Below are 23,756 nucleotides of genomic sequence, written 5' to 3'. Positions count from 1 at the left end.
AAAATTCCAACACAGTGGAAAGTGAGAGTGGTCTAGTGGTATTGTTATCCCCCTCTCACCAAAGAGGTTATGCCTTTGATCCCCATCAGGGGTAATTTTTCATGGCCTTTCAAATTAGACGCCATTACTGGTTTCTGCCCAGGAAAAAGATTTAAGAGTAGTTCTATAAGCTGTCAGCTTTTTGTCACAATCAAGCAAAAAGAAAATTAGTATAAACACATTTGCTAATTTTACATAATGACCGCAGCTCTAATTGCTTATCGGCATACGTTTTCCATATTTCCTGCCTGCAAAGACTCATATCTTCTGGCGAGGCAAGCTTTTCAGTTGAATCCCATTATAAGTCTATTATCTCCATGTATTATAATATATGAGTTTACAAGCAATATCTTATATAAAAAAAAAGCAGAAACTTATCATAATTTTTTCTGGCGAGGCAAGCTTTTCGGTTGAATTCCATTATAAAAATTCTAGAAAATTCTTTGCAGGTTTGCGGAGTATACACATGCTAGTTGTGTGGCTGAAATTTTTAAGAAAAAAAACAAAATTTTGACAAAATTCATGTTTCATGACACAAATCTCTTCATGACCTAGATTTGCCTTAATTCTGAAACTATGATATTTAAAAATTAAAATTTCTAAGAGCAGTAGTTGAATTAGTTTGTTACAAGGTGAGCATCTTGTCTATTTGATCATTTTGAAAGTTATAAAAATCAACTTTCTCCCATACATTTGTTGTTAAGTCCTTGAACCTGACCTCATTCTCTATTTCCCCGCTATACAGGCCTTGATGACACTATTGCCCACATAGTGGCCACCACACCGGAGTTGGAAGATATGGAAGAATCTATGGAGAGCTCCGTTAGCAACCACAGACACAAGTAAGACGTTCTAGAATAAAAATACAAGATGGTCCAAGGTGTAGATGTAGTTGAAACTAATATATTCCACAATGATTGTGAGTTATTACATCATTATATTAATCACTCTCGTTGGCACGATTTTACGAGAGAGTGTGGTCTTGTGTTGTTGGGGAAAATCCAGTGTACTTTTAGGAAACCCAATTGTCTGGCTTAATTTGACCATAAACAAACTTACATGCACCGAGGCCAGGAATCGAACCCAAGTCGCCTAGGTGAGAAGCGAGTGTGCTATCCACTGCACTATTCAGACACCCAACTAGGAGTATAGATGTTTTGCCTCTGGCCAAAGGTCTTGGACTCCTACCTGGCAGGGACATTTTCCACACATCTTATTTACCAGTGAAGTAGTCCGAAAACATTTTCATAGCTTTTGTATCGGCAGCAAGTGTTATACAAAATTATTAACCTTTGCAATAATTCAAAATACATTTCAAGATGTTGATACGAAAATTATTACACTTGTAGCTCTTGACGTCTCGGATATGCAACTTATGGATCAAAGGTTGAAAATCTTACCACAATGCCAGTCGTTCATCATTTTAAATCTAAGGATTATTGTTCGAACTTAGTTTCTAAAAAAGTTGTTGGTGTTTACACTTCCACACAAAAATGATTCGTATTTAATCATTACGAAAACAACTGACGAAAAAACAAACAATGCTTATTTCCAATAAGGCTTTAATTTGTTGAAGTAGGTGTTTTCACATGTTTGCTAGCTAGTAAAGAGGCATTTGAGGTGACACCTAAGAATTTAAAATCAATTTTGTCTTTACTCAACTATTCATGGAACAGCTGTGCTGCCTCTGGCTTACGCTCAGTTTTTGGTTTAGTATGGTAAAAATAAACGGTAACTATTACATAACATTGCGGCAGGAAAATACAAAACAGCTTGTGAAGTTCTTATTAGTCTGTAGAGCAATTAACTTTAATGAAATTCATATACCATGCCATTAAATTTCAATGGCAATATTATCCTCTTCTATTTCTACAGGCGCAATGATGCTTCCATATTTGAAGAGCTTGCCGATCAAGATGCAGACCTGATAGGAGATGTAGATTACGGTGCTGATATCACAGGTACAATTGCTGCCACATTTGTGGCACTATATTTGTTATACATGAAGAAATGTGAACCATACATCTAGGCATATCAATTTATAGAAAGAAAAATGATTCCAAAGCTACGCTTTCATAGTTTTGCAAGGCATTGGCTTGTTTCAGTGAAGGATTTTAGTCGAATCTTCAACAATCTAAAATTTGTAGATACTTATTTCTCTAGCATTATATTTAACTTAAGCACTGTCCAAAGTTTATTCCATAGCATTATAATGAAAATATGACTCTTAAGATCATTCCAACTTTTGCCTATAATCTTTCATGAAACAGGGCCCATAAGCTTTAATGCCAAAATGATTTAATTCCGAATCTGCCTACCTATGCTTGCGACGAGGAAGTTATTCTGGTGATTTGTTTAAAATCTAATTGGTGATATGTAACATAACTTTAATTTAATCTTAAACCTTTATGATATATTTTAAATATTCAACATTTATTGACATTTTTACATTTTTGTTTTAAGATCTGTTTTCTCAATGGCCATAATTAGCCTTATAACTGCATGGTTTTAAGGTGGCGGTGGCATTACTTTCACTTGAAGTGACCCCCACACATACTTATTTCCCCCCTACTCTGTTGCCATCTCTTTGCTTTATAATGACTGATTTTGTTTGAAGGAAGGGCAGTTAATCCTGCTGATTATGCCTCATCAGGTATGGTAACTCTTGCAACGTGTAGTCAATAATTGTCTCCCTTGACTGGTCTTTTGTCTGTTCTTGTAGCCTTGTTTTCTTCATGTCTCTGCATGGTTTGAGCTTCAATACACGGTAGAGAAAAGGCCACAATTAATACCTACGTTGTTTGGCATTTCCCTACCGAAATTTAAAAAAGAAATCACTTCCTTACCCCTTTATTGTGTTATGAAAATTGGGGGGAAATGACACCCATTTGTTTCATAATGAAAATTTGAAAATTGGGAAAAAATGACACCAATTTGTTTCATAATGAAAATTGGGAAAAAATGACACCCATTTATTTTATAATGAAAATGGGGAAAAACTGACAATGGTTTATTTTGTAATGAAAATGGGGAAAAACTGACACCCGTTCATTTGGTAATAGAAATGGGGATAAATTGACCACCCATTTATTTCGTAATGAAAATTTAAATAAATTGACCACCCATTTATTTCGTAATGAAAATGGGGAAATACTGACCACCCAAGACTGGAAAGGCTTTCAGGTCACAGATATTTATGTTAGTTGGTCGGGGAATGCCAAACAAACTGTCTATTGATTGTAGCCTTATGTATGCTTGTAGCTGTATATGTTGTCATAGATTCAATATAGATGGAACTTTGTCAACAAATTATAAGAATGCTTTATTTAATAAGACGATGCTTTAATGTCTGTGATTACATAATTATGCATGACACATAATGGTCATGAATTGTAAGCGTAGGTCTGGTCTGGTGATGGAGCTTGTATGTACATGTATTTAGAGCCTAAGCCTGTATTAATCTTTCATATATAAATGAAATTATACATATACATTTTTGGATTCATCTTGATTATAGGGAAAGCATACCTTTAACAAACCATTATTCTCTTTTTCTAACAGTGCATGGTCTCCACTGTAATCATACTGAGCTAACATTTAATACTCAGTTTCTTCAAACATATCTAGATTTGAATAAAGTGATGACTTGTGTTTCTAATTTGACTTACTAAAGAATTTATGGGTAAAACATAAAAGAAATAAAAACAAAAAGAGAAGAAAATTTGATAATGCATCAATTTTAAATATCCTTCAGTTCAGATAAATATTTTTTTTTAAATGACAGTGATAATATTTTTGTGTGTTCACACTATTAGCAAGCTTCTGGCACAATTCTGTTAAATGTTGTGATTTTAGAATTATTTTTATGTTGCAACTAATGTATTTTGTGCATTTTGAATAACAGGGGAGTCAGGTGCTGGTTTTTCTTGAAGTACACATTGAGTGTAATATGATTGATAGATTTGGCTGACATTTTCGTATGATTTATTGTGAAATGAGTGGGCTGATATTTGTATTCATCCACCAAATTGAGACTGCCAAAAAAATATTGAATTTTTTATTTTAAATCAGATTCGATAAAGCTTCTTCAAGTAATTTAGAGAAGAAATGGTATTTGTAACAGTTAATTATATTTATGTTGGGGGGGGGGGGAGTTTGTAAAAACCTGTGAGAGGAATGAAATTGCCTTCAAAATGTTTGAAAAACTGCATGATTTCTGAAAAAATATCTGAAGGGAAGATGCATATAAGTGGCCCCTTTTAATGGGGTAAAATTCTTTTGAAGAAATCTGACCCCCCTGTGTAGCGCCTGTGTAGATCACCATGCATGTTGTTTGACGTTGTTGTTGTATGTTAACAGATAGCGATGAAGAGAGAGAGGACAGAAACTCAACGGGTAGGTCACTCCTTTCACACCGTCGGCACTCAGCCTATGTGACTGTGAATGAGTACTGTAATAGCCTTTCACTGTGTTGGCACTATGTTAATGTCATAATCGACACTTTTTAACAATTTTAACTTCAAATTACTTTTTACATGACCAATGTTTAAACGATGATAAAAATATATCATTTATAAGGAAACAATTATTGTCTAATAAGAAAAAGACAAAAGTTCTGAGATTAAGACATTTAGTAGATTCTTATAAATTATGAGTCTGAGTTTAATTTAGAAAGATGTTTAAAATATCCGTGATGATGGATAGACAATTATTTTTGTTTTGTTTTCATTGTTGTAAAGTTTTGTGATTTGCAATTTAAGTTAAGATATTTCCGTATTGTTCTTACAATGGTAAATAGTATCAGCGATATTAATTACTATTTGAGGTTTATATAACCAAAACTTAAAGATTGAATAATTTAAGTGCTGTGGATTATGATTTAACAAAGTAGACAAGTCTTGTGATGGAAAGAAACAGAGAGGTAACTTACTAAGCCAACACAGAGAATAATGTAAAGAAGATGTATACAATTATACTGAATAAAATATTTTTTCTCTTTCTTTTATATTGACTTTTATACATTATTTCACAATGTTTCTTAAGTGCACAATCTTTCATATTGTTACAATGAGGTCTGAGGTCGACCTGTTGACATGAAATTTTGGAAATCCAGTAAATTTACAATATGAATTTTATATTGTAAATTACAAGGTATCTCTGTTGTTTAATTGGTTTATTAAAAACAAGTATCAATGATAAATATGGGTGAATGCTTAATTCAAACACAAAGATTCATTTGTTTTATTTCAAGTCATTCGCTCTTCCTACAGAGCTACTCCATCTCATGTGTAAAGAAGTGGAGTTAGTGTTTAACATAACATATCCGAAGCAATTTTAAAATCCCAGGGAACTATTGGCTAAATCTAACTTCATCGCAATTACTGACTAAGCATAAGTAAGCCCCTGATTGGCTGATACAGAGCTCACCAGAAGACAACCTTCTGTGGCTGGACCTCAGATCCTAAGGTGCGGTGTATATTTAGGATATGATTTTAATTAGATTATCCATTTCACTGCTTAGTATGTGCATGAAATGCATGTTTTTTTATATAACTACCATTGATTTATAATGAAGCAAAAGTAAAATGGTTTCTCGTCCAATCATAACATTCAAGCATGAAAATGTAGAATGAGCACTTAATCTACATCTAGTATGATTTTTTAGGCTGTTAATGAATATATATATATACTGTTTATACCTCATATTCAAAAGAATATATAAATTATTATGAAGGCTAGAACCTCTCTGTTTCTTGCTATCCAATGTAGACTGCATCTTCGAAACCCATGGTACATGCATACAGTACTTTTAATGTTATGACATGATAACAGAGCTTATTTTGTGGGTGCCGAGGGGCTTAGCTTATAATTTGCTTAACATCATCCACTCACGAAAAAAAAAACATTTTCAAACTTTTGACTTTATTAAAAAAATTTTAGAGGGGGTGGGTGTAAGGGGTTAACACCCTTGATTCCGTAGCTTTTCAATAACTTCAAATTTAAGAGTGTCCCCCTGGTTTCGACGATGTGTAGATTGTAGAGTGTACACTAACGTTAGCGTGTTTTCTCTTTCCTTCATGCCCTCCTGACATCGTGGATATTCACATCTGCGCTAACAGTCAGTGACAACTTCTTTGGTAAGCTACACTTGTTGTACGCTCTTACCTCCTTTGTACACTTAACCTTATCCCTTAAAGTTTTGTTAAGTATTTTTGTTTGATAAGCTTGTCTGTTTATCGAAACAAAATAATTACGGTATTGTCACAGTCTTGGTGTTGTTGTCAGCATCGTTGCCGTAGGCGTTTGAAATCTGGCTATAACTCGAAAACTTTTAAGATATTTACATGAAATTTGGTGCACATCTTAACAGTGTAGCAGTGCAAGTTACTTCTGGCTTTTATAGTTAATAAGTTATAACATTTGACTGAAAACAACAACAACATCAGATGATCATTGCATGGCAACCATTACAGATCATGATCAGTGCTAATGTTTCTTGGGCTGCCTGTTAGTTTTTAGTAAAAAAACTTTGAGTATTGTCATAGCCATGGTGTTTTCAGAGGTGGCTGCCACAAAACACTTGAAAACTGTTAAATATATTAGCATGAAACTTGGTACATATGTTCACTATGACAATACAGACATTTGTACCTAGTTCCCATAACTCTAACTGAAATGTATGCAAAGGTTAATGCCCCTTGTCTGACAGAAAAAAGGACAAGTGCTGGTATTGCGTGGCTATATAGGGTGATTTTTGCTAGCAATGGTGGATATTAAAAGTGCCATCCTACATTCAGATGTGCGCCAAAACTTATGTCCTTATTGTCTTACGTTCTTAATCATAATAATGTCAGGTTTTGTTCCCTTGAACCTCACTAAATGTCAAACCATATGCCATTGAATTTTCATACTGAATGTTATCAAGAGTTTTATTGAGAGTTTCTTTGCAAATAAAGGACATTTTGCTATCTCTGAGAAATGTCAGAACGGCATTGTCTAAAATTATAACAAAATCCCAAGCTACTTCATCTGTGCTTGATGCATGGCGTTATGTTGGATTAACTTGCATGTTTGATGTCTGGAAAAGATATTACTAGCATAAAAGACAAGTACAATCTTATGGACCTTGTCTTGAATCGAGACAGTTTGATAGCATCTTGCTGGCATTATTTAAATTGACATTGGTTTTGTATGCTTTCTTTAGCCAAGAAAGTGAAAAGAGTCTAGAAAAGGCACTTGACTTCTTTTTATGCCGGTTTTTGTTATGTGCTAAATATTTTGTCCTTTAGTGAAGTGGTGCTTTTTTGTCCTTAAGTGAAGAGGTGTTCTCAAGATATGTTTTAAGGTGTCGAGTGTACAAAAAAACATTATATTTGATGCTTGATAAACCCATATTATTTTCGAATCCTTTAAAAGGGAAGAATGTGTAAGTAAGGATACATAAAGGTTATTCCGGAAAAAAGTTAAAAACACTGGCCTTGAATGATTCCTTAATAGGTTACTGCGCCTCTCTTTCAATAAAGATATAGGACAAAAGTATCAACTGTGGTAACTGTATTTTTTTTTGTATTTTCGGTCATTTATTTTAAATATTAATAATCAGTTAGAAAGACCATTACATAGGGTCACCTGGCATCATTATTTAGCCTTGTTTGTACATTGGATACATTATAATTGATGCCATGACAAAATGGCAAAAACACTTTTTTGTTTTACTCATGTATTAAGTTAATTCTCAGCAACACCTCTTAATATTTAGAAAAAAAGACAATCCATATACCCCATTCCAACTTTTTGTTTTTTCTTGGATCCTTAAAATCAACTTTTACTTTTTGGTAAAATGAACTTCTAGCTAATAACTTGCTGTTAATTTCATCATTCGACCATCTTTAAAAATTGATTCTTTTCCATGGCCAAAAAACAATTCCTATAAGGATGGCCTTAGTTTTGCATTTGAGTAAAAGATGGAGTATGTATCAGTTTTTATTGGTTGGTTGCAGGTATGAGCCGCGAGTTGGAAAACCTTATCCTCGAAAACACAGAGCTCCTTGCTACAAAGTGAGTTTTTACAAAACACACTTATCATGGCTTTAATTATCACACACAAATCAGGAAATATTTCCTAATACGCAATAATTATATGACAATATTTTTCTAATTATTTTGATTATGTTCTGGTCATTTAATTATAAGAAATAGTTACAAAATTATATGGCATACATGGTCCTTTGTTTTTCAGGAATGCCTTGAACATAGTGAAAGATGACCTCATAGCCAAAGTGGATGAATTATCTAGGTAAGCAAATGAAATATGTAATTTATTAATTAATCAGTCTGTAAAAAAGAAGTCTTGATATTGTGAAAGCCTTGATATAAGGGTTACTGGAGATGTTGGTTGCGGCGATGTTGTGCAAAAACTCAGCGAGTATGCAAAAACTGTTCTTAACTGAAACTTGTAACACATGTTGCTGGACAACTCTGCCTTTAAAAGTTGTCAAATTATTCTCCTTGTTTGAATGAAACAAGTTGACACACCAGTGTGATTATATAGATTATTAGTTTCACAATAATCTAGCTTATAGAAATCTGGATAAACAATAGATTAAGAGTCATTTCAGTTACTTTGCATTGATAACAATGTGGATAATATTTCCAAGTATAAGTCTGTATTCTCCATTGTTTATCCTTCCACACTCCAGTGAACACGAGATCTTTAGGGAGGAGATCAACTCGCTGAGGGCAGTGAAGGACAAGCTGCAGGGACGCATCAAGGAACTGGAGGATGACCTGAAGAAAGCCAAGGAGGAGATGGAGAAGAAGACCCAACAGCAGCAGGAGGCTGAGAATGAGGTGAGGAAAGGCTAAGGAAATTGTTTGGGGTTTGGGGTGAGGGAAAGGTGGGAGATTGTGTAGCTGATCTGAAAAAGAAAGCTTAATATCAGTAGACAGAGAATGAAGGTTTGTATGGAGGGGGAGTAGATAGCTGTAAAGAAACCATGGAGAGCTGATGAAGAAATAACAGCAAAAAAGGAGTCGATGAATGACCTTAAGAGGTGGAATGTTAAGGGAGATGGGTTGAAGTAAGGGATTGTTGGACATTTGTTGGAGGAAAGTGAGGGGGATTGTTGGGAGGGTTGAAAAGCTAGGGAATTATCATAGGGGAGCTGGAGAAAAGTGTACAGCATTGATAGGAGGTAAGGATGATGAATGATTGAGGACAAACAACAGGTGTAAAATTGTGTGATTGCTGAAAACGTTAGATTAGGGGAAATGATAAAGGGGAAAAATATTTTTTTTACTAAACATTTTTTTTTTCAAATAAATTTTAATTTCTTATTTAGGATGATGTTCCAATGGCTCAACGGAAGCGATTCACACGTGTGGAGATGGCTCGCGTGTTGATGGAGCGGAACCAGTACAAGGAGAGACTCATGGAACTACAGGTTGGTTTACATATGACGTAGTGAGTATGAATTGGTGGGAAATTATTACACTTGCTCACACAAAATGACGTCATACAGTGGTTTTGTTACAAAAAAATAGAAAAGTAGAAAAGAAGACACAACATTATTTCATTTGCTTTGATTCTGAAGAGGTCCCCCCAGTGGGCACCAATGAAGAGGTTTCATTCACTATTCATGATTAAGAGATGTCTTAGAAAAATAAATGAGGTATAAAATGAAACAGTATTAGTGTACCAGTGGGGTTACAGTCATTTCATACTAAAGTCTAAAGACTAAATGTGGCACCCTTCAGTTTTGTTCACCTTACCATTGGTCAGTCATTTTGTAAACAACCAATGACTAGAGTATGAAATGACTAGGTCTCACCGGGGGTATTTGATGATGTCATATTTTGTGCTCTTGTTGATTTTCCAACCAGTAATACATGTATGGGTAATACTTTCTGTGACTTACAGGAGGCTGTCCGATGGACAGAGATGATTCGAGCAACGCGGGAACATCCAGAAATTGCCCAATCTAAGAAGAAATCATCCATTTGGAACTTGTAAGTACAACACCGACAATGCTGCCTGTAGCTGTTGTTGTTATCAGTCGGGCAAGCGTCCATGTATGCTGACCTTATTTTAACCCCTCTCAGTACTTTCTCTATACTTAAATAGATATGAATGTATACAACACTTAACTATGTATATTATTTTCTCAACATAAACATTTTCAGCATGCTTGGTAAAAATATCTTTTTGAACTAAATAATTTCTAATAAAAAGTAAGAATAAAAAGAATGCAACTGAAATAAAAATTAATAAAAGAATAAAACGCTACCTTCTTCTCAAAAGTAGTCTGAGATGGGTTATTATTGTAAAGCCGTAAAAATAGATGCTGCAGTGTGCGTTACATTTTCTTTTGCATGTTATTTGAAGCCCGTTCATTTATTTAAAAATTATGGTGAAGTATTCAATTGGTCAATTTATGTCTTGATGAGTATTCTTTATTCCAAAGGAAAAACCTATTAAGGATTCAAAACATAGACCAACCGTATAAAATGTTTGTTTGTACAGGCCTTCTTCACAGGTCGAAATAATTTGACACAGGACATTTTTATTGACTGGGTCATGCCGTTTTAAACAGACAATTTTAGTTTGTCTGTTCTCGATGATATAAAGTTGTCATAGCCGTGTTGTCATTTTAAGCCAAAACATGCACTTACTCTTATCTGAAGATTCAAGATATTCCAATGAAACTTGGTACACATGTTTCCAGAGACAAATTGCACATGGGCAGCAAAGCCTCAAACTATGGCTTTATTAACTGTTGAGATATGCCCCTTTTTTTACTAACAACAACAGACAAGCACAATCTTTCACTCTACGGAGCTCTTGTTTAAGGTTAGAAGCCTAACATTTGCTTAATGGTGGTGGATTGAATATTAATTTTACTAATTGTTGATTCCCCATTGTTTCAGTTTTAGTAGTTGAGTGGCGCCCGATCCACGGCCCAAGCCTCAGAAGAAGAAAAGCCCATATGAACCTCAACCCATTTAAACATTTTCACATGATTTTTTAAGATTTGAACTTTGGCCATAACTTACCAATCATTCAAGTCATTGAAATGAAACTTGGTACACTTGTTGCCAATAGGCACATGTGTATCGAGGTCCATTAGCGTGACTTTATTCTTGTTGAGTTAAGATTCCTTTTTGATTGCTAAAAAAACAACAGACAAGCGTTGACATTTGCTCCGCGGCACTCTTGTTTAAACTGATTGTAGTTAGTTCTAAAACTGATTTCACTCATCATTTCCTCCTCATTATTTCAGTTTTAGTAATTTAGTGGCGCCCGATCCACCGCCCACCACCCCTCAGAAGAAGAAAAGCACATATGAGCCTCAAATCATTTAAACATTTTTTTCATGTGTTTGTTTTTTAAATGTTTTAAAAGTTTCGAGTTAGACTTAAGTGGAAAAGTTTAGTTCTGTGGTGTTTCATTTTTATTATTAACATAGCTATAAACTGCAGAATATTGGTTGACAAAAAAAGGATATGCTCTTAGTAAGAAAAAAATTAAGGTCATTACTGAAAACCAAAATGAGCTGATTGTTCAGAACTTTGTTAAAGTTAACATTATGCTTAACAACTTTGTTGTCAACTTTAAAGGTGAAATATTTGATAATTCACTCATACATTTAAATAAATCATGTACAGCTAAGACAGCTGTTTCCAAATCATGTTAGAAATACTGCAGATCACAAGTATATCCATTAAACTCTCAGAGCAGTAAAGATTTAAAAGTCAACAATGATGACGTTAACAACGTATGTAACTTTAACAAACTTTAGAACAATCTACCCAATATAAAATGAAACACTGTGAACATGAAAGATTCCATTGTAAGTTTTCCAATGTTTGATAAATTGTGTTCAGAACAAAAAAATAACTTTATAACACATCATTAACGGGGGGCTTAAGCCTGCTGTCATTAAGTTTGCTCAATATTTTACTATGAAATTACATCAAATATCAAACAGTTTACAGGGTTTGTATAAGAGAATAAATATCATAGTCTGATACCTCAGGACCCATGGTGCTATTGATATTCCATCAGAACATCATTTCATTCTTCATTGTAAAAATACCCATTATCATAAACTTAGCTTAGGAAAAAGAGTAGTTAGGTCTGTTAAATATTTTTAAGAGCATTATTTTGATTTATTTTATTTGTAGTTTTACACGATATTTTAGCAGGTTTATTGGTGGCATATTTCATTATCGAAATCCTTATGGAGTCTGATGTATATAAAAATAAGTGCATAAATCTTAAATATCCTATTTTAAATTGTCTCATGTAAAATCTCATTCATAATTGTACACTGATCTCATACTTCCAAAGGCTTGTTGTTAGTACCATTTTAGGCTCGTACATTTTTACGAAAGCAAAGATGTCGAGGTATTGTCATAGCCTTGGTGTCATTGTCAAGGTCAAAAACAATTCGTTTTCAAGGTCAACAGTGTTCGCATTGTTGTGCAAGTACTTAAGATTAAACCTTGACCTTAATAAAAAAGATTCAAGATATTCTTATGAAATTTGGTACACATTTTGCCTGAGAAATATGCACATTAAATATAAGGGTCATAACTATGGCTTTAATAATTTTTAAGTTATGCTCCTTGTTTGACTGAAAAACAACAGATGAGCAGAAGTGTTCCCTCTGCGGCACTCTTGTTCATTGATTGTCCCTGATTTTTATATGTTCAAGACCTTTGCTGTTACAAGGAATATATACCAAATATACTCTAATAATCCATAATATCGTGAGTTTAAAGAATAAATTAATGCTAGTCTTTAAAACTCAGTTCACATATAATAAGAAAATCTTTAAAAAAAATAAAATAAAACCCCAGATGAAAATCTCTAGGAAAATGCCCAAATTTTAAATTTGATTGAATTTAAATCCTTCTAATTGATCTTGTAATGCCGGTTTGACGTAGGGGACTGTGTAACTGTTTTTAGATAAAGACGTATTTTTCTTGCCGGTAATATTTATTCTTGTTATGGGAATTTGTAATGTTGTTAGGGCTTTGTATGTATATCAATGTTCATCGTCTGCAACCTGGGTACTTTATATAGTTTACACTGCATTAGTAGCAGAACATAATAATGAAGTGAGGGTATACGATGTAAGGTTATGTTATGAAGATACAGTCAGCCCTGGATCAGTGCCATCAAGAGAGTATGTGTAGGTTATTGTTTATTTTTGGTCTGTATGATAATTTATCGGTTAAGTCTTACACAGCCAGACATACTATTAATTTTCATATAGACCTCCAAATAAATCATAACGTATATAATGGTTGAAATTATTTTTGTCACTGACAAGACCCTACCTTATTTACCCTTAATTGTTTTTATCGTTTGCCTCTACCCCTGAATATGGGTGCGTGTAAAATGGTGCAAATGAAATACTATAAATGTAGGTATTCAGTGTATTAATATTTGGTCAAATACACCGTAACTGTTACATGATTATCCTCTTACAAAAATGACCGATGTACTCCTTACACCACTATAATATTTTCAGAGCATTTGCTATTGAAAGCGTCTGATGCCCATTACTTGCGTATAATAATCAGACAAACTTTAAAGATATAATTTTAATATGAGCAACCAATATGTTGACCATTCAACCAATTGATGAAGAACGACAAAGAAAACATTGATAAATATGGAAATTAAGCATCAGATATTTAAAAAAAAATACTGCCATCCGAATGGTCGAAAAATATTGCCATCTCATTGGTCAAAAAATAATTTCAACCATTATAAACTCTTTTATGACAAATCTACTTTTCAAATTTTCAATGTTTTCTCCATTATAAGTTAGTACTAGTGAGGGATTCATATTGAAGATGATACAAGGGTTAATATATTTCTTTTTGCAGCATATTCTTTTATTATGACTTTGTTTATTGTATAACATTCTTTAAGGCTATTCTCCACTCTGATATTAGCTTATGAAATATTGTAAAGGGATCACAATTGGAACTACTTTCAATAATCTTGTAATCCAAATTTAAGTTAGCAGTAACATTGAATTATACAAAATCAAGAAAACAACATCTACATGATTATATCATGGACTTATAGGTCCGTGATTATATACAGTAGAATTTCATTAACGTTTTCTTGCAGACATAGATTGACCAATAAATACCTGACCAATAAATACTCAATCATATAAAAATCCATTGCCAAAACGCATGCTTTTTCTTTCATTTATATTGTATGATTTCTCCACAGCTTCTAGTAAACAGCATGTATAATATTTCTGTAATCTTTAGTTTTGTTTCTGTCTGCGATATTGGAACATCCAGTTTTGATCCCTAAGTTTGCTCAAATCATTTCACTTGAGCTTTGTGTAAAATATGTAATTTCGTTGCGTAAATTTGCATTTTGCTGTTATTTTATCAGTTTTAATTATTTATCTATGTGTTAAAGTTTGCATTGTTATTGCTTACAAAAAGCTATTAAAAGTAACAGATTTGTGCTGTTTTCTGTTTTCTTTTCTGTTCCAATATGGCAGACCAAGAGTGACCGAATTTTACTGTAGATAATACCCAGTTCTTCTCACAAGATTCAAATTATTTCATGCGTACTATAGATCATCCTAATGCACATGGAACAAATTCTTTCAGTTTCATTTTTCCTGTATGTACTTAACATAAAATTAAGAGGTTTTACCTTATTTCTAACAATTTTCTACCTGCGTATATTTATCTATCATAGGGTATTCTCTATAGTAAAATTCGGTACTCGAGTAAAATCCAGGAGACCATCACTTTGTGACCTTGAGTTTATTCTTTATTAACATGACATGATTATGAGTTGAATTAAGACTTTATTCTTGACTTATCACCTACTAACTTTATAATCATAAAGGCTTATCTACAAATAAAGTGCAGATGAAGGTCCACACCAAGTGTGATAATAATGTAACCCATGCTGTTCTCTGCAAGATTTTGGTAGTCCTTTCTCTTTGGTATGAGAACTATTATTTTGACATCTGACCTGCTGACCACTGGTATAGGCACTGTATGTGGCGCCTACACAACATTTCGGAAAATGATTATTTTTAAAAATTCCTGGGGAATTATGCTGCTGACACTACAGCTCTAGCTTGTAGGGTTTACACATCTATATGGTCTTGCTACACCCTTTCTGACCCAAAGATCAGATAGGATTAACTAATGATACATAGTAACCCACCAAACGAGTTAATGATCCTTCTTAATATCAACTTGTTTTACTTTTTAGTTGGCTTTTGCGAAATGACATTGATACAATGCTTGATCCACTGATCCATAAAACATAACAATTGGCAAATACTGCTTATGACAAACCTGACTACCAAGTTTCATGATACTATTACTGACACAGTAGGTATGAACACTGTACCCTCAGACAATAGCAGTTGTTGGTTTATGAACGCTGTACCCTCAGATAATAGCAGTTGTTGGTTTATGAACGCTGTACCCTCAGACAATAGCAGTTGTTGGTTTATGAATGCTGTACCCTCAGACAATAGCAGTTGTTGGTTTATGAATGCTGTACCCTCAGACAATAGCAGTTGTTGGTTTATGAACGCTGTACCCTCAGACAATAGCAGTTGTTGGTTTATGAACGCTGTACCCTCAGACAATAGCAGTTGTTGGTTTATGAACGCTGTACCCGCAGACAATAGCAGTTGTTGGTTTATGAACGCTGTACCCGCAGACAATAGCAGTTGTTGGTTTATGAACGCTGTACCCGCAGACAATAGCAGTTGTTGGTTTATGAACGCTGTACCCTCAGACAATAGCAGTTGTTGGTTTATGAACGCTGTACCCGCAGACAATAGCAGTTGTTGGTTTATGAACGCTGTACCCTCAGACAATAGCAGTTGTTGGTTTATGAACGTTGTACCCTCAGACAATAGCAGTTGTTGGTTTATGAACGCTGTACCCGCAGACAATAGCAGTTGTTGGTTTATGAATGCTGTACCCGCAGACAATAGCAGTGAACGCTGTACCCTCAGACAATAGCAGTTGTTGGTTTATGAACACTGTACCCTCAGACAATAGCAGTTGTTGGTTTATGAACACTGTACCCTCAGACAATAGCAGTTGTTGGTTTATGAACGCTGTACCCTCAGACAATAGCAGTTGTTGGTTTATGAATGCTGTACCCTCAGACAATAGCAGTTGTTGGTTTATGAATGCTGTACCCGCAGACAATAGCAGTTGTTGGTTTATGAACGCTCTACCCTCAGACAAAAGCAGTTGTTGGTTAATGAACGCTGTACCCTCAGACAATAGCAGTTGTTGGTTTATGAATGCTGTACCCTCAGACAATAGCAGTTGTTAGTTTATGAACGCTGTACCCTCAGACAATAGCAGTTGTTGGTTTATGAACGCTGTACCCTCAGACAATAGCAGTTGTTGGTTTATGAACGCTGTACCCTCAGACAATAGCAGTTGTTGTTTTATGAACGCTGTACCCTCACACAATAGCAATTGTTGGTTTATGAATGCTGTACCCTCAGACAATAGCAGTTGTTGGTTAATGAACGCTGTACCCTCAGACAATAGCAGTTGTTGGTTAATGAACACTGTACCCTCAGACAATAGCAGTTGTTGGTTTATGAATGCTGTACCCTCAGACAATAGCAGTTGTTGGTTTATGAACGCTGTACCCTCAGACAATAGCAGTTGTTGGTATATGAACGCTGTACCCTCAGACAATAGCAGTTGTTGGTTAATGAACGCTGTACCCTCAGACAATAGCAGTTGTTGGTATATGAACGCTGAACCCTCAGACAATTTATGAATGCTGTACCCTCAGACAATAGCAGTTGTTGGTTAATGAACGCTGTACCCTCAGACAATAGCAGTTGTTGGTTTATGAACGCTGTACCCTCAGACAAAAGCAGTTGATGGTTTATGAAGGCTGTACCTTCAGACAATAGCAATTGTTGGTAAATGATCACTGTACCCTCAGACAATAGCAACTGTCGGTTTATGAATGCTGTACCCTCAGACAATAGCAATTGTTGGTTTATGAATGCTGTACTCTCAGACAATAGCAATTGTTGGTTTATGAACGTTGTACCCTCAGACAATAGCAGTTGTTGTTTAATAATCTGTACCTTCAGACAAAAGCAATGGTTGGTTTATGAACACTGTACCCTCAGACAATAGCAATTGTTGGTAAATGAACACTGTACCCTCAAACAGTAGCAATTGTTGGTAAATGAACGCTGTACCCTCAGACAATAGCAATTGTTGGTTTATGAACACTGTACCCTCAGACAATAGCAGTTGTTGGTTTATGAACACTGTACCCTTAGACAATAGCAGTTGTTGGTTTATGAACGTTATACCTTCAGACAATAGCAGTTGTTGGTTAATAATCTGTACCCTCAGACTATAGCAATTGTTGGTTTATGAACACTGTACCCTCAGACAATAGCAGTTGTTGGTTAATAATCTGTACCCTCAGACAATAGCAATTGTTGGTTTATGAACGCTGTACCCTCAAACACTAGCAATTGTTGGTAAATGAACACTGTACCCTCAGACAATAGCAATTGTTCATAAATGATCACTGTACCTTTAGACAACAGCAAATGTTGGTTGTAATCGTTCAGTAATGATGGCCTTACTCTCAGACAATAACATTTGTTTTTAATGATCACTGTACTCTCACACAATAGCAACTTTAATGATCACTGTTCCCCCAGACAGTAGCATGCTCTTGAAATAATGATTGTCAGGACTTTGTGATGAACAAAAATATGTATTTGTCTAGCCTGTAACACCAAATGAGCACGCAATATGCTACTAAAGGTGGCTGTATTGACCAGAAAGGGTTAAATATACATATAGACATATAAATCTCAATGGTTTCCTATGGCTGAAGCTATGTTGCTAGTGAATAATTTGCAATGAACTTAATTTTTCAGTTCAAAAAGTGTGGTAATAAGCAGAAAGGCAACATTTGTAAGGTTTCTGGCCCTATGGCTCTGGTACATTGTACCTGTAATCATTCATTTGTAAGTTCTCTTTAGGCTGGACATATCAGCATCTTAAATGTAAGTTCTTTTTCGCCTGGATATATCTGCATCTTAATTATAAGTTCTCTAAGCCTGAATATATAGGCATCTTAATTTTAAGTTCTCTCTAGCTTGCATATATCAGCATTTTAATTATCATACAATTTACAGAAACTACCATAACTTTTTTGTATGGCCATAAAGCATAAAAAGTATTTATAATTTTTTAATAATTTAATAATCTTGCTACTTCTTTTAATTTTGGTCACGTGTTAAAGGCAGGGCCTTATGGAGCATGGTCATAGAAGGGTGAAAACTAGATGTACACCGTTTTCTTTAGATATAGGAAGAAAATCATTCACAGTGATAAATGCCTTTAAAGTAGAAGCAAAAATGTTACTTCAAAAATATCTCGCATTCTGCTGAATCTACATTTCAATCACATGGATAAATGCCTTTAAAGAAGAAGCAAAAATGTTACTTCAAGAATATCTCGCATTCTGCTGAATCCACAGTTCAATCACATGGATAATTGCCTTTAAAGAGGAAGCAAAAAAAGTTACTTCATAAATATCTCGCATTCTCCTGATTCCACAGTTTTAAGCATGACAAATTATTGTCTGATATCTGGACGTAATTCTATAACTTGCATTTGTCATTTTAGCCTTTGAGACAAAAAATGTCTTACAATATTGTAAGCTGCATTTGTCGTTTCACCGTGGGGAGCTTGTCACCCTGTGCTACTTTCCTCCTCGATTATTATCTGTAAATTATTCTCTTCACTCTCCCCAGACATCTAGAATAATATATATTTGTGCAGTATCTCATCCCTCAAAGCCTAAGACCACCACCTTCGTTGCCTTTCTGTCCTTAAATGCTCAACATTTATGCCACAGTTGTAGTTAAGTTTAGTAAGTAGCCATAAAAGAGGCGGATGCATCCGGCAAGTGCTTCCTCTTAATTCGAATTCTTAGTGAAATTGTAGAAGAAAACCATACAAAAGCCTGGAAACACACTTGTAATGAAGCTGACTGTAAAAGTATGAGATACCCGCAGAAGAGCAATCTAGTCTATGGCTTCATAAGCTTCACTCATTTTTAAAGGAAATATCCGCTTTTTGTCAGTGAAACAGTTAATTGTTGTGAGCATCAAAGCAGAAGGTTCATTTGAAAACTTAGCCCTTGTGGCAATTACTCCATAACATTTTCACATCAAACATATCTCACAATAATGTTTTAGTGACAATATACCTAAGAGGATTAATAGCAAGAACTGAAATTCTGGCTTTAGTTACTTGAATTATGTCCGTTGACTGACTGACTGAAAACACAGACAAGCATACATGCAGTGCTCCTTTTTCTGATGAGAGACTTAGGGCCATGGGTCATTTGCTCAAAGTTACTGTAATACTCTCTCACAACAAATCCCGAACCCGCCCCCCCCTGTGTTAGCTGAAGTGGCATCAGGCTGTCAGAAATGAATTATTAGGCTTTACCATAAATGGTGCGGGCTTGGGAATTTATCATTTGTTTCTCAAAGCTTCATCATTTACTGTCTCATGGGAGAAATATTTATCAACTGAGTGGGTATGTCATTTTTCAAGGCTTTCTCTGTCGGCTGAAGACAGGTATTACGTAATTTTCCTGAGTGCATGCAAATATGAAAAAATGTTAGTAATACAAAAGAAGAACCTCCCCTCCTTCAATATATCAGGTTTAAAAGGCATGCAAACCACGAAAACAAATTGTTGTTACATAAAATAGAAGAACCTCCCCCTCCTCCTACAGTATATGGTTTCTTTACAGGCATGCAAAAGCCACGAAAACAAAATGTTGTTAAATGAAAAAGAAGATCCTTCCCCCTCCTTCAATATATCAGGTATTCATGGCATATGCAGACGTCATGAAATTATAATAGTTCAGATACAATAGAAAAATTCCCACCTTCTTCAATAAATTACTATTTAAACACAGACATCTTTGAAAAAATAATAAAATTCTATTAGGTATGGTGGTAATATTGTTGATCACAATATTTGCAATGATTATTAAACCTATGTTTTTGAATAGAGCTTGACTGCTATGTGACTGGTATTCATCATATTGGTCAAAACAAGAGAGGTGAGGGGGTTTTGGAATTTGCTTTTAAAACATTCATAAACATTCTGAGAAATCTCGGGCAATCGCCTGTCAACAGATATACAAATATTTCTGAGAAATGAGTTGTGTCCAAGGTCACAGCAATCTGCACCTTCATGGAACATCTACAAACAAACGCTACATTAGATAAGTGGGCATAATCAGTGTCTGCACGAATGCATCAGGCTGGTAAAATCTTTTTTGGGCCTAAATGAAATTTAAAACAACAGGCCTGATGGATGTGCATTTATCGAGGTTTTGTCTAAGCATTGGTGTTGTTTTCGGCATTTGCATTGTCAGCGTCGGTGTGCACAATCTTTATCCTTGGCCATAACTCTTATATTCAAATTAAACTTCATACACAAATTATGCTGCCATAGAAAATACACATATATTTACAGCAAGACTCAAAATTTTGGCTTTAATAGTTATTTCAATTGTCCATCAACAGATGGGTATTGGCATTCAGCACTTTTTTGGCATTTGTATCACACTGTACATAAGGGTATATTATGGGTATCATATTTTCATCTTTATAATGGATTTGACCATAACACAGAAGTAAATATAACTCAGAGAAGAGCCAATCAGTCTGGAGTTTAACGATTAGCTTGTGCGAGGATCAGAGCTCAGAAGACATTCAACGAGACACACAATGCCATAATGCAGATTAACCATTTACACAGGGAATCGGATAATCAGCCATAATCTTATACAAACAAAGCACTCACTAATTAGTGGATTAACATGACAGTCTGAGGCATCCAAATTTGAATATTCATGACCTTTAAAGCAATGAAAAACCTATAGATTCCTGATACAAACAAATGCATGTTGGCTTGGAATTATGTTGATTTGACCAAAAACAGGCTGATAATTATTGTGTGCTAAATCCATCTATAGCATAATCAACGAAGTATGGGTACCTGACAATGATTTTACACAAACTAGATAATTGATAAAATTTTAAAGAGATACTCATTTTTAGAATCCATACAAACACATGTATAACAAACATCAATTATGAGTGAGAAACCATTTACTATTTACTAAATAATGGATTTATGGAAAATATTAATTACTGATAACAAGATTGTAGTCGTGTATTTAATAGCTAGAAACACATAAATATTAAATGACTGGTGGGTCCTAAAAGATTTACAGTGAACTATTGTCTCATAAGGTAGAAATTCCGTGTTTTCTGCACTGTACTTTCAAATTAAACACGGTCATAATCCTTCATAAGAACCATTGTTTTTTATATTTATTCATCATATTTGTTTTAATTGTGGAACTGCTTATATGGGAGTAAGAGTGAATCTTTAACGTTTCATGGGCAAAGCTTACTAACATCTTTAACTGTACATGTGCAACACTCTTGATCTGTGTGCATTATGTCCCCATGTATTAATATACCTAATGGTGTATGTTTGACATTTAAGTTTCTCTTCATTTTGCATGTTCACAGTTCCATTGCCAGGTATGTGTCCTTTCATTACATCCTAATATCCCCTCTTTGTGTTTTAATAGATGTGTGTTCATATGAATGTATGTGTCTTGAAATCATTTACAAGGAATGCGAACTCTTGAAATGTTTATAATTTGAGTGACATTATATGGTAATTTGTTTTTGTATTATAGAAGACTTACAGCATTTACTCTGTGATCTGGGGGCTGTTTTATCTGGAGTCATAGGAGTAATTTCAAACCTATGAGAGATTTTCCACTGCTTATGATCTCTCTTAGGTTTAAAATCGCTCCTAAGTGTTTCCATGGTTACCAGAGGGTTGCTGTGTTGTTCGAGGCCAGGGTGGAGCTCTTTGGTATAGCTGAGAGTCCATACTCAGCTCAAGTTGGGTCTTGTACAGTTCTAGTTCTCTAAATATTTGTGTATGGGCCTGAGGACTTTCGTACAATAAACTATGTACTTATGAACTTTGATAATGGCCCCCAGGTCACTGCTGTATATTGTATGTTATGGTGTACCATTTGGGTTGAAGTATACTGAAGGGGCAGAGTCAAGGTGCACAAGACTCAGAATAAAGTAATACTCTAAATGTTGACTTTTATTTAATAGAGGTACTGTTTTATTTTGCCAAATTGCAAGGTTTGACCCAAATGGTATTTCATAGTATCATAAGTAAGTGAAGAATGATCCTGTTGTTCAGTAGCTGAGTTTAGGGTTCAAGGTTTGGTTAGGTTTTATTAGATTGGTGAATGGGCAGGTATGTAGCGTTGTATGATGTTCAAGAGATGGATAAGTTATATAGTATTTATTAGGTCATTTATATAAGTGTAATTGGTAAATAATGTTAAATGAACAATTTTTCATTCTCATGCCTAATTGTCACACTGTTTTTTATGAAACTTTGTCAGAATACTAGTCTACATGTAATGTCTTGAACATTCGGAAATATGGGTCATCTCAGGTTTAAAACTAGGTCACTAGGTCAAATCTAAGGAAATGGATAGTTATCAGATCATAAAATTATTATTCAACCTACAGAGAAATACCTAATGATAAGATCACCGCAGATGACCCCCGAGTTATTGAGCCTGATTTTGAGTTTGAATAGATTCATGAACTTATAAAAAGTTTACTCAATTAAGTATGATAACATGGTATGTTTAACAACATTAATCTGTGAAATCAGAGAGATTTATTTAGGGCAATTTCACACTTACTGGTTGTCTTAGATAAAGATGTGACAGGGGCTATGAGATTGGAAGTAAAAAATATTCCACAACTCAGAATTAAAGGCAAACATATTTTAATCAATTATGAAAGCCATATGACTCTGCTAAAATGGCAACGACATATAATGTTACAATAACAAAGAACACTTTTAGCTATTATCCAAAGAATTATAGCCTATTCGTATGGATAAAAGCCAAGTGTATTTCGATTGTGAAAGTTGTAACATTATATAGCGCATTGTGCCAGTATTATTACTTTTAACATCATGGCTGCATGACACTCGCAATATATGCAAAATAGCATAATATTATATATATGGTAATTATATACTGAACCAAAATTTCATGACGTCACAATCTGCTTTAATTTAAGCAAGAGTTGTTCAGAAGGTTTAAACTTATAATACAATTTCCAGTCATAATGAAACCATTTTTTAAGACATTATAGTACAGCAAATTCAAAACCAATAATCAATTTCGAGGTTTCACCAATATGCTTTATTTATTTTGTTTAAAATTACAATTCACAATAATGCTAGCTTTTATCACATGTTGTTTCAGTTCATTTATAGTTATCGCCGTTGTTGTTGATGTTTCTTTGAAAATTTGTTGCAAAACATACTTTTAATGAAATTGCATGAAACTTAACAAAGGTGTAGCATAATTTGTTCTTGCAGTATCAAATTAAAAAAATTATTGCAAAGTTAAATTTTAAGTCTGATCATTATTATTTTCATAAAGATGATTATCAACCAATTTCCTCGCCATGAAACAAAAAATAAGTTCAAATACAACTAATATGAGAATGAATAAAAAAAAAAATGTCAATTTAAAA

General features: G+C 34.3%; 1 protein-coding gene across 15 annotated transcripts in view; it reads left to right on the top strand.

The window, feature by feature from the left end:
• LOC128227845 (C-Jun-amino-terminal kinase-interacting protein 4-like) overlaps positions 1–23,756 on the top strand; it is a 95,677-nt gene that overhangs the window by 11,447 nt on the left and 60,474 nt on the right. For 7 of the 15 annotated variants that reach the window (XM_052938736.1, XM_052938741.1, XM_052938733.1 and 4 more), the window contains 11 exons: positions 785–881; positions 1,915–2,000; positions 2,657–2,692; positions 4,399–4,434; positions 6,159–6,176; positions 8,040–8,097; positions 8,279–8,335; positions 8,739–8,889; positions 9,381–9,482; positions 9,959–10,047; positions 17,997–18,086. In XM_052938736.1, the coding sequence (XP_052794696.1) occupies positions 785–881; positions 1,915–2,000; positions 2,657–2,692; positions 4,399–4,434; positions 6,159–6,176; positions 8,040–8,097; positions 8,279–8,335; positions 8,739–8,889; positions 9,381–9,482; positions 9,959–10,047; positions 17,997–18,086 (820 nt within the window). The remainder of the gene's footprint in view (positions 1–784; positions 882–1,914; positions 2,001–2,656; positions 2,693–4,398; positions 4,435–6,158; positions 6,177–8,039; positions 8,098–8,278; positions 8,336–8,738; positions 8,890–9,380; positions 9,483–9,958; positions 10,048–17,996; positions 18,087–23,756) is intronic. The other 8 variants (XM_052938742.1, XM_052938737.1, XM_052938730.1 and 5 more) reach the window with 7 other exon arrangements.

Source organism: Mya arenaria, chromosome 3, assembly GCF_026914265.1.
Source record: "Mya arenaria isolate MELC-2E11 chromosome 3, ASM2691426v1".
Taxonomy (NCBI): domain Eukaryota; kingdom Metazoa; phylum Mollusca; class Bivalvia; order Myida; family Myidae; genus Mya; species Mya arenaria.
Note: the sequence above shows the minus strand (reverse complement) of the source record. Positions and strands in the feature narration are given on the sequence as shown.